Source organism: Trachymyrmex cornetzi, unplaced genomic scaffold (genome assembly GCF_001594075.2).
Source record: "Trachymyrmex cornetzi isolate Tcor2-1 unplaced genomic scaffold, Tcor1.1 scaffold23, whole genome shotgun sequence".
Taxonomy (NCBI): domain Eukaryota; kingdom Metazoa; phylum Arthropoda; class Insecta; order Hymenoptera; family Formicidae; genus Trachymyrmex; species Trachymyrmex cornetzi.
In genome coordinates, this window is record NW_017296956.1 from 3,285,413 (window position 1) to 3,296,649 (window position 11,237).

The window sequence follows — 11,237 nt, forward strand, 5'->3', positions numbered from 1 at the left end:
TGTCTCACAACTACCGAATTTCCTCTTAAGCACATATTCTTGAGATGATTTTGAGGCGAAAATCCTAATACAAAAATATCGAGGCTACAATAGTTTTTGAATTATAATTGGTTAAAGATAGTATGTAATTTCGAAAACTATTATAGTCTCGATATTTTCGCATTAAGATTTTCGTCTTAGAATGTTCAAAATCCAGAAATAATAATAAAGGCTCTAAAAGTAAAATGGGTTTTTATTTATAAGCATTTAAAGTTATAATTCAAAAAATTATTGTAGCTTTGACATTTTCGTATTAGAATTTTCATCTCAAAATTACCTCAAGAATATGTCTTTAAAAGAAAATTCGATAATTGTGAGACACCCTGTATATATATATGTTATTTTTTATTTAACAAATAGTTATTAAAATTTGGTATATTTTTTCTCATTATATATATACGTACACGCATAATAACATTCGTTTTCTTGTGCATTTCAGATTTTTTCAAAAAAAATAAAAACAAAATGAGCGATAGCGATGCTGTCGAGAAGAGTGACGAGAAAACGGATCCGGGCGCTATCAGACACGGGAACTTCATGAATTATTACCAATTCCATCCTGCGGAAGAGCGCGTGCGGCAACTTCCGCGTGGCGTGTGGCAGCGGCAACGGGTCGCTCATCCGGCCCGGAAATACGCGGGTCTAGACGTCGGCTGTAACGCCGGGGTAAGAGCGGCGGCGGCACATCAGCTGTCGGGGGACGTATGGGCCAGGTCAGGCCAGGCCAGGCCAGGCTAGACCAGGCCAAAACGGGATGATTCAGCCTTCGTGATCCGAAACTACAAACGGGCGCGTCTAATTTTGGTCAAGTTATCCCCTTTCAGCTTTTCGTTCTCGCAACGGGCATCCGTTTCCGGAATCTGTATCCTTTGTCCTTGTTAGAAATTTCCTGTTCATTTTCTCTTTCTCTCTCTTTTCCTCATTTCTCTTTATTGAAGCTAATTTCTCGTTTTCTTCATTATATGGAACGCTTCACAACTGTCGTGTTTCCTCTTAGTTGGAGATTGCTTAGATAATTTGAAGGGGAACTCTTATTAAGAAAATACAACGTGTGCCTAATTTGATTATTCTATTTCTAATATTTCAAATGTAAATTAGAAGATGTGGATTGAATGTTTATCTCCATATTTATTACTACTATGTCAATACAAAATACTAAATAATAACTTCGATAATCAACTTAAAATTCTTTGGTGCGATGTTTAGATGTTGACAGTCTCTATGTGTTTTTCAATTTATTTAAATTTATTTAAATTTATTTTTTAATTTATTTAATAAAAATATGTATTAATAACGACATGTTGAATTTTCATTAGATAAAAATAATTTTAGATTAAATTCTACTCTAAACATGCGTATGTTTAAATTTCAATTCTTATATATATACAAGGACAAACTGAACGAAAGGCAATTCTTTGTATATAAAAAAAATCGAAAATGTAAAATAAACTTTTTTCGTCCAAGGTTTTGTTTCTATAACTAAAAGGATATTATATATATATATGCACATGTAAATTTTATATATTAAATTTAAGTTTTCGCTCAGTTATATGACGTGTTTTACAGGATCTCACATACATTCTACGAGACTTCCTCGAGGAGGCTATGTCGCAAGATCAGCCTGAGATCTCCTTAATCGGCGTGGATCTCGACCCGATCCTGATCGAGAAAGCGCGCGAGCGCAATCCGCGCCCGGATCGCGTGACCTTCGAGTGTCTGGACTTTTTGTCTGAGGATTGCGGCGAGATGCTGAGGCGGTATCTGACGCAGCTTAATAAAACGCGATTCGACGTGGTGTTCTGCTTCTCGATCACTATGTGGATTCACCTGAATCACGGCGACGACGGCCTGGAGGAGTTTCTGCGAAAGGTCTGCGAGCTGACGGAAATGATCGTCGTCGAGCCGCAGCCTTGGAGATGTTACAAAAACGCTTCGAGACGACTACGAAGAGCGAAATTGGGGGACTTTCCGCTGCTGAAGGAACTGAAATACACCAGGAATCCGATGAAGCACATAGAAGATATTTTGAGGAGACTGTGCGACTTTCAAAGAGTCACTGTTACTGCGGGCAACGAATGGGGACGCATGCTTTTAATTTATGAAAGGAAACAGAAATCGTAAAATATATGAGCAAATGCGTTACGTATTATACATTCAGAATCATAAATTAGTACATAAAATACATTCAACATTGTATATCAATTGCAAGTGTACGCCATACGTATCTAAATATTCATGTATCATAACTGTGTATGTATATGTGTGTGTTTTGTATTGACATAGCAGTAATAATTTTCCTCATTCAAGTGTAGATAACGATAGGCCATTTGTAATAAATAAAGCTCTTTAAATTATAAACGCATGAGGTGTTCACGTGCGTCATCTTTTAGCTGATTATTTTCTTCTTAATGCTTTGTTTATTTTTGAACATTTAATAAATTCTTATAATTCGAATTCATACGAACGAAATTTAAACACATATAAATTTTGATCGACGATACGTTTTATGTGATATTCTCCTTACGTTATATTCCCTTTTATATTTTGTTTATTTTTGAGAATTTATATTTTCATAATTTAAATCTTTGGATCTAACTTTCCATCAATCAGAGGAGTGAGAATTTTTCATTCTTTGTTCGCAACTTCATTGCAGATTTTTGTTTCGGAAGGTATAAAAATTTTTAACATACTTGTGAAAGATTTTTTTTGTGAGGAATAACGAGTTTTTACTATCATAGAAGTTGGATTATATTATACGTTACTTATTTTTTACTTTAAATTTATCTATCAGAATTTATTAGGTGGTAAACTTAATTTTTGTTGTTTTTTCGTATTCAAAATTGATTTATTTTGAAGAGAAGATGAATGAATACCTTAATCAAAGTAAAGGCCTCCATTTTCTATTATTTTTTCTCATCTCTCCGGCAACAGGGCAATCGCACGATGGTAGAACGGGGTGTCTTTTGAGACGATCCATTCATCCACTTATTTTTTGACTTCTTCGTAACTAGAGAAGTGTGTGTCCGTAAATGCGTGTTGCATCGATCGGAAGAGATGGTAATCCGACGGTGCCAAGTCTGGACAGTACGCTGGATAATGCGGGAGGATTCCCATTCAAGCTCTAGAAGTGTCTGCTTCACACTTTTCACAACATGCAGTCGAGCGTTACCATCTAACAAAATAACTTTGCATCGATTGTTAGCTGGTCTTTTTTGCATCAACTTGTTACTCAATTGCCATAATTGCCGTTGATAGCGATCAGCTGTAACGGTTTTATTTAGACGCAATAGTTCGTAATATAGCACACCCTCCTGGTCCCACCAAATGCAGAGCAAGATCTTAGGTCTGCGAATATTCTTTTTCGGCTTTGAAGTGAATGGTTGGCCGGGGCAAGAATTAAGTTTATCACCTAACACATGTAAAGAAAATCGAAACAATAGGCGCATTCAGCGAACTCAACAGGTTTGTTCGCGTCACATGCTCCAGCATGTTCCAATATGCTCCTATCATAGCTCCTACTCACTCCAATGCGCTTATTAGAGTGAGTAAGAATTATGGAAGGAGCATGTTGGAGCATGTTGGAGCATGCGACGCAAACAAACCTAACAGTTGAGTGAGCTATTATTGGTGTATTCTTTTAGATCATCCAATCAGTATTATAGACCTGGAAGAATACATCAATAGCAGTAAGCGCTCAGTGAGGCCCAGTTCTACAACTCACGAGATTTGTTCGCGTCGCATGCTCCAACATGCTCCTACTTTGTCCAATCGTAGCTCCTACTCACTCAAATGCGCCCGTTAAAGTGAGTAGGAGCTATGGTAGGAGCATGTTGGAGCATGTTGAACTATGTGACGCGAACAAACCTACCTTAACTCTTAACCAAGGTTCAATTTGTTTCTCATCTCTTTCCAATTCTAGAATTAATCGTGAGTTGTGGAACTGGGTTGGAACTCAACTATTGAGTTTGCTGAACGCAACCTATGCCTTTGAAGTCCGACAAAGGCTCATTTTCACAATATATGGTTACTTAAAGCTTAAAGGTAACCAAAAAATTCATGAATGAATTTCATATTGTGAAATCGGGCCAAAGAGTTAAATTATGTATAATTTTTTAATTCTATAAGGGTCTCTTTCATCAACCTCGGTTAAACTAACCGACGGTTACATGGGGCTCATTTATCAGGCCCAGTTTCACAATTCATGGTTAACTTTTAACTTTTAACTTAAAATAAGTTGTATAATACTTATTTTAATACATAGGTATTCAAACCGAATCGGCGTATAGAAATAATAATTGTATTTATATAGCAATTCAACTACCTAATTAGTATAATTTTTTAGCAGTTTTACCTTATTATATTCCTTCTGATATTTACTCGATTTTTGAAGATGTAAATTTTTATCGATATAATAATAATAATTATTATTATTATTTTAAAGGAAAACAGTGCCGCGGTAATTATCATCAGTTGATGAAATCACTATGTACTTATCGACGATAAGTAAATTATCAACATTACTGATGGTCTGCACCGATAGAAATTTAAATCACCAACCTCGGTTAAACTAACCGACGGTTATATGGGGCTCATTTATCAGGCCCAGTTTCACAATTCATGGTTAACTTTTAACCGAGGTTTAACTTAAAATAAGTTGTATAATACTTATTTTAATACATAGGTATTCAAATCGAATCGGCGTATAGAAATAATAATTGTATTTATATAGCAATTCAACTACCTAATTAGTATAATTTTTTAGCAGTTTTACCTTATTATATTCCTTCTGATATTTACTCGATTTTTGAAGATGTAAATTTTTATCGATATAATAATAATAATTATTATTATTATTTTAAAGGAAAACAGTGCCGCGGTAATTATCATCAGTTGATGAAATCACTATGTACTTATCGACGATAAGTAAATTATCAACATTACTGATGGTCTGCACCGATAGAAATTTAAATCCTCGGAATTCGAGATAGTGTCAATAATATACGAATATCGTCGCTCCTATCGTAACTCTTGAAACGGTCATAAGTCATAATCGAGAATAACAATAACAATAACGATATTCCTAATATGAATTCTGCGAGCAAGGTGAATATAAAAACTAACAATTTCGGGCAGTTATTATTATATTTTATTCTTATTGTTTCACGATTCTTTTACAATGATGAGCAAAAACTTGATACATTCGAAAAAAGAAAGTGTTAGTGTGTATTTTTAGGTTAAACTAACAGTGACAAAAATTTTAATTTATTATAACTTGTTAATGAATACATATAAGTTTTAATTTAATATAATTACCGTTAATGAATACATATAACTGTTTAGATTAAAAATATTATTCATGTTTAGGTGGGTGAGATCTTTGCTGCAGCTGGAGTAGCCTTCAATAAGCTAGGTGAGCTAACCATGCAGCTCCATCCCACATCAGATTCTCTTGCAGGGTAAGTTAGACATAAATATTGTCATAACCTGTAATATATTTGGTAATTGTTTGAAGCAAAAAATTTAGTTGATGTTTCAAAAGTCAAGTAATTCTGACAAAGCTATGTGAAAGATTTAGAGTTCTGGCATAATTATCATGGAAATATTTGTATAGGATGATTCTCTGATAGTATATTGTATTCATTTCATTTGAAAAAATGAAAAGAGCTCAAGAGCTCAACATTTTATGAAGAACAAGATAGCTTGTGACGATTCAATCAGGTCTCCGAGTAAAAAGATTTGCATAGAATATTTTTGAATTATTATGATCGTCACAAAATAGCTTTTCTTGTTTCTTAAGTTTGCAATATATGCCACTGGAGTATTATTTTGTACACAATTATAGTAGGCCCCACGTTCTTTTCATAATTTCCTATACCCCTCGATGTGTAGTAAATGGGCTGACGAGGATATTGAGATGCTCCGTCAGTCGGTCAGAGCCTTCAGTGAAGAATTGAGCAGAATAAGCGAGCACATCAAGAGTCGGACGGTGTAAGTTTTCACACGCTGCCATCATGGCAGTCAGTCCGAATCTCACACCGAACGTATTGTTTTCTTTTCCAGCTCTCAAATTCGAACAACCTTGAAGAAGAAGACGTTTGAGGAAGCGGGAATGACGGTCAGGCAACAACAGATTCTACCTCAGCAGGCGCAACAATCCACATTAGTTCAGCAACAGCAGGTCGTGAAGCAACAATCGACGTCGGGAAACCAGGGTCTTATGGGAAAATCGGCGGAAGTCACACTAAATATGCTAAATGCACCTGAAACGGAAGTAGACGTTGAGGGACTTCCCGAGGAATGTCAAGTTAAGCTCGAATTTGAAGAAGGCGCTACTGAAGAAGTCACTGGTTAAACTAGTTCATTTGTTCACGAGTAAAATAAATGACGGAAAATCTGGTGATACCATCTTCATTTTTGATCATAACTTGTTCATTGAACATTCGAATTTTAACTAGTTTTAAGCATCAGTCTCGTATAAACTCATAAGTTACCTTTTTGCAATAAATGTATAAAAATCTAGTTTGGTGTTATTCGGCATCCTTCTCTTTGTTCATTAAATATAAGTTTTACTTATTTAGAGAAGTATAGTTTATAACTGAGATACAGTCTTTCAATGATGTATTATTTTTTAGCTAAATGTGTGAAAAAATTAGAAAAAATTGCAATTTTTTCTATATTTATTGTACTGGAAAGTGATACAAAGAATTGATTTAAAATCGACAACTAAGAATCTGAATAAAAAATTATTTTAATAAGCAGTGGACGTGTTTTTAAAAAATAATTAAAATAAAATGAGAATATTTAAAATTTAAAATTGTATTGTTAAATATAAATATTGTGATCTCTCATTAAACTATTATATATATATATATATATATATATGAATACTAATTCTACATGAAACTTAGATAGTTGTCACCTTTATATAAAAAATATTTTTAGACTTCCGGAAAATAAAATACGGAAGTATAAAAATCAGTTACAAATAATTGAATTTTAGTTATTTGCTTCGTCTCGGTTGGTACTTCGATTGATATACCAAATAGGGATATTTTGTCACATGTGAGAGAGCTAGTGGCCTATATCGATGTGTGTATCTCGTTGAATGACTCATACCGACGCACCATGGCACCAACTGACTGACAGATTAACCGATCAACAATGACAGTACTCGGCAGCAACCGCGCGATGCAGTGAGAGTAGTCGATCGGTGTCGTTCCATCGATCGTGGCCGATCACTGGGTTCCTTTTATTCGTTGGATTATGTGCGTGATAATGTGAAAGGGGAAAGGACGCGGCACAAATTTATCCTTATTTAGACTCTATTACCTGGGGAGTGATCGCGTGCTGTTCAGGCAATAAAGCACGATATACATCTTAAACAATAACAATTAAAGGCATATTGTGGTAACGATAATAAACGTTAACGATATGGAGGAAAGCATGGTGGATAATTCAAGCGGCGACAATTTGGACCGATCTGAGGATGAGGCGGCCCTTCAAGGATGCTGCAGTCCAAAAAAAGCACCCTACAGATTTCTAGGCCTGGCGCTCATGTGCCTGCTTGGATTCGGTACAGACCTAACGTAAAGGAAAACGTGAAATTGTTTACATCAGATGACGCGTCCTTTGTTTTTATCTTTTATCTACCAACGCGCCGTGCCACGCCAGAATGGTGTCACCTGCCAAAGAGCGAATTGTTATCGTGAATTATGACGACTTTGCGAACGAGATGCATAATCGATGAGTCGTTTGCTCATCGCTTGACTGATACATTGTCGTCTTCTTCATTTCCGTGATTTATATTTATATATTGAAATGTATTTTATTTCAAAAACGTGGTCATCTGACTCTAGAATTCTATTTATTTCAATGCTGTTTGATATTTTTTAATGCCAAGTATGATAATATTTCGCACTATTTATGGGTAATTTATTTAATATTAAAATATCTGGTATTAAACACAATATATATAGAAATGTATTTTATTTCAACAAGGTCATTTGCACGATTTTTGAATTTTATTTGTTTAATATTTTTTATTTTATTACCAAGTGTAATAATTTAATATTTTGCAGTATCTATGTGGTATTTATTTAATATTAAAATCTCTGATGAGTAAAATTTATCTATATTTATAAAACACACTGCTCTAACTATACTTTCTTCTATTTTATAAGAAATGTTTTAGTTGTGATTAGTAGTCAAAATTTTATATATAGAAAAACAATGAAAAGAAAATAATTAGTTAAGCTGAAATAGAAATTGTTTAAACATATTATTATATATTCTCTATATTATGTTTTCTTGCTATTATACAGAGAAAAATTTGACATTGCTTAGATAAGGCATATCATGAATGTCCTCTTTGTGCAGTTTATCACATTTTTTTTTTAAATATTGGCCATATGTTGTATAAGCAATATTATAATCTATGACACAATCGAACTATGCACATATGATAGGGTATCTTCGTTTATTAAAGTAAAGTAAAGCTTTTAGCAAATAGAGTGATTTATTTTATTGAAAAGAGAAGCGCTAGATCTTTTATAAAATTTATTTGATGTCAGCATTATTATTCTAGCAAAAATTTCAATAGATATATGTTTTTTATTTCAGGCTCGTACTTTTGCTTCGATAATCCTGGAGCATTGCAGGATAATTTTAAAACTGACTTGCGAATGTCGACTAGCACATTTGTTTTATTATATTCTATTTATTCTTGGCCGAATGTCATTCTATGCTTCATTGGTGGATTCCTGTTGGATAGCGTCTTTGGAATTCGATTAGGTACGGTGATATACATGACACTAACGTTAATCGGCCAGATAATTTTTGCGAGTGGCGCTATGGTTGATGCTTTCTGGGTAATGATGCTTGGTCGATTTGTCTTTGGGTATGTTCTCAATATTATTTCTAGAAATGCAGAATGTTTTAAAATTCATGTCCTTTTATAAGATCGTCAAATTAATAATTATTTCTTTTCTGCAGAATCGGCGCAGAGTCGTTGGCAGTCGCTCAAAATAGTTACGCGGTCCTTTGGTTCAAAGGCAAAGAATTAAACATGGTGTTCGGGTTGCAGTTGAGCTTCGCTCGAGTAGGATCGACTGTGAACTTCTTAGTAATGGAACCAATATACAATTACGTATCTCAATATTATACGGGTCCACAGTGTATCGGCGTAGTTCTCTTTCTTGCATCCACTACCTGTGTCATGTCAATGATATGCGCCTGTGTATTGGGTTTCATGGATAAACGAGCAGAGAAATTGCTCCGACGAGGAGAAGGACAGGAACCACAGGTTGTTAGCCTAAAGGACGTCAAGGATTTCAAGCCAATTTTTTGGTTGGTCGCACTCATTTGCATTGCTTATTACGTCGCGATATTTCCCTTCATCGCTTTGGGAAAGTAAGTATTCGATAGCACTTATTGGATGGTACAACTTTTAAATCGCATTAGCCAAAGTCCATATAAATTATCGCATTAAAATTAATTTTAAAACCTAATTCTTTTATTCAATCTTTCATACATAACTATATATACAAGATTAATTTTCGTTAATTATTTAACTTTGTTTCAGAGTATTTTTCGAGCGAAAGTATGAATATGAGCCATCCGCCGCAAATACAGTAAATTCTCTTGTTTATTCAATATCAGCGATAGCTTCGCCTCTCTTAGGTTATTTAGTAGATAGAACAGGCAAAAACGTATCGTGGGTATTTATTAGTATTTGTGTGACTATCATTGCTCATGGTTTGCTCGCTTTTACCTTTTTGAGCCCCTATGTATGTATGATTCTCATGGGATTGGCCTATTCTATGCTCGCCAGTAGTTTATGGCCTCTAATTGCTCTTGTGACGCCAGAGCATCAACTTGGAACTGCTTATGGAATGTAAATATCTATTCATTAGCAATCTTATTGTCAGAACAAAATAATGTTAAAAGAGTGTGCTAGAAATAAAATTAATATAATATTTTTAGAGCACAATCTGTACAAAACTTAGGTCTCGCTGTAGTTTCAATTGTGGCTGGCATTATTGTTGATAAAGGAGGATATTTAATGCTCGAAATGTTTTTCCTTGGTTGGCTCTGGAGTGAGTATTTTTGCGAACTTGGAAATTCAAGCGAACAATATGATTTTCACATAGAAATTTGAAATTTAAATAACATATTCCATGCCGCAACAGTTTCGTTGATTACCGCCGGTGCAATCTGGATGTCAGACATGGCAACAAGTGGTGGTTATCTCAACATGACACCGGGACAAAGGGAACGATATGAGACAGTTCAATGCACTCCTGAGAGTTTGGAGCGAGAAAAATTGTTATCATCGGAATGCACGTCAGATTTCTCAGCCGATAGTCTTATGCAACCACAATCTGATATCAGTATACGAAATCGTTATTTATCTCGTATTGGTGCAATGGTAAATCGATTCTCTTAAAAGTATATACATTCTTATTTTCTTCTGTAAGAGATGATAAACTGTGAAAACAAAAATGCTGAAAAAATCCAAATTATAAATCGTAACTTTTTAATAACGTACGCTTTTAAATTCTAGGTACCACCACATGCGATTACACCAATTCATCGACCATTACGATGATAATTTAGCTGAAAATTTATATTATTATAAATAGGTGTGTAAAAATACTTTTAAATCTTTAAGAACAAAGTTGGCTCATTGTGTCTTCCTATTACACACAGCTTGATCTGTGATAATTTCGTAACGCAATTTTATTCGAGATTTCGCGTTAACAATCGCATTTAATAGTTTATCAAATAGCCTTTTTCCTTTGATAAGTCTTGACCTAGGTTACAATTATGCTGTGCTGGGGAAAATAGTTAGTTGAAATAGAAAATAGTAAATACATATTTTCTGTGCAGCGAAATAATAGAAATAGTTTAAATAAAAATATTTATTTAAAAGGTGCATCTATACAAATACTATTCCAAATAGGTATTTTACATCGTAAATGTAAAAAGGTATTTAACAGGTATTTAAGTACAAATAGTATTTACTATTTACATCGACGTTTACTTCAAATAAAATATTTGACACATTTTGTTATTTCATAATTAAACAAAATATTTCTATTTTCTATTCCTTATTTCCTATTTACTATTTCCTATTTCTAAACGGAATGAAATAGGAAATAGTAAAAGTAAAATAAGAAGCAGCGCATATTTCAAAGACA

The 11,237-nt window shown here is 34.1% G+C and overlaps 3 protein-coding genes across 6 annotated transcripts in view; all 3 read left to right on the forward strand.

Annotated features, from left to right (window-relative positions):
* LOC108760683 (probable RNA methyltransferase CG11342) overlaps positions 1 to 2,282 on the forward strand; it is a 27,382-nt gene extending 25,100 nt beyond the window's left edge. The window contains exons 2-3 of one of the 2 annotated variants that reach the window (XM_018506761.1): positions 479 to 705; positions 1,606 to 2,282. In XM_018506761.1, the coding sequence (XP_018362263.1) occupies positions 505 to 705; positions 1,606 to 2,160 (756 nt within the window). In that variant the 5' untranslated portion in view covers positions 479 to 504 and the 3' untranslated portion in view covers positions 2,161 to 2,282. Of the gene's footprint in view, positions 1 to 473; positions 706 to 1,605 lie in introns of those variants that run through there. The other variant, XM_018506762.1, reaches the window with a different exon arrangement.
* A 2,784-nt stretch (positions 2,283 to 5,066) lies between these two features.
* On the forward strand, positions 5,067 to 7,100 carry LOC108760874 (chromatin complexes subunit BAP18). Of its 3 annotated transcripts, XM_018507142.1 has the most exons (5): positions 5,067 to 5,142; positions 5,404 to 5,495; positions 5,929 to 6,027; positions 6,100 to 6,299; positions 7,036 to 7,100. In XM_018507142.1, exons 1-5 carry the CDS (start codon positions 5,125 to 5,127, stop codon positions 7,071 to 7,073), a joined length of 447 nt encoding a protein of 148 aa, XP_018362644.1. In that variant the 5' UTR covers positions 5,067 to 5,124; the 3' UTR covers positions 7,074 to 7,100. The 3 variants fall into 3 exon arrangements, with proteins under 3 accessions (XP_018362644.1, XP_018362643.1, XP_018362645.1); XM_018507141.1 differs by lacking the exon at positions 7,036 to 7,100 and having other exon boundaries at positions 6,100 to 6,548; XM_018507143.1 differs by lacking the exons at positions 5,929 to 6,027; positions 7,036 to 7,100 and having other exon boundaries at positions 6,100 to 6,548.
* A 56-nt stretch (positions 7,101 to 7,156) lies between these two features.
* Positions 7,157 to 10,943, forward strand: LOC108760643 (major facilitator superfamily domain-containing protein 1). The gene is made up of 7 exons (XM_018506704.1): positions 7,157 to 7,612; positions 8,659 to 8,935; positions 9,031 to 9,447; positions 9,620 to 9,931; positions 10,021 to 10,133; positions 10,227 to 10,465; positions 10,601 to 10,943. The coding sequence occupies exons 1-7, from the start codon at positions 7,471 to 7,473 to the stop codon at positions 10,643 to 10,645; spliced, it is 1,545 nt and encodes a 514-aa protein (XP_018362206.1). The 5' UTR covers positions 7,157 to 7,470; the 3' UTR covers positions 10,646 to 10,943.
* The last annotated feature ends 294 nt before the right edge of the window (positions 10,944 to 11,237 follow it).

Excerpts from the sequence above, each read along its gene's own strand:
- LOC108760874 (XM_018507141.1), top strand. Across the intron at positions 5,496-5,928 it reads ACATCAGATTCTCTTGCAGG|TAAATGGGCTGACGAGGATA; the intron begins GTAAGTTAGACA and ends CTCGATGTGTAG. Across the intron at positions 6,028-6,099 it reads CACATCAAGAGTCGGACGGT|CTCTCAAATTCGAACAACCT; the intron begins GTAAGTTTTCAC and ends TTTCTTTTCCAG.
- LOC108760643 (XM_018506704.1), top strand. The coding sequence starts at position 7,471 with ATGGAGGAAAGCATGGTGGATAATTCAAGCGGCGACAATTTGGACCGA. Across the intron at positions 8,936-9,030 it reads CTTGGTCGATTTGTCTTTGG|AATCGGCGCAGAGTCGTTGG; the intron begins GTATGTTCTCAA and ends TCTTTTCTGCAG. Across the intron at positions 10,466-10,600 it reads TATCTCGTATTGGTGCAATG|GTACCACCACATGCGATTAC; the intron begins GTAAATCGATTC and ends TTTAAATTCTAG.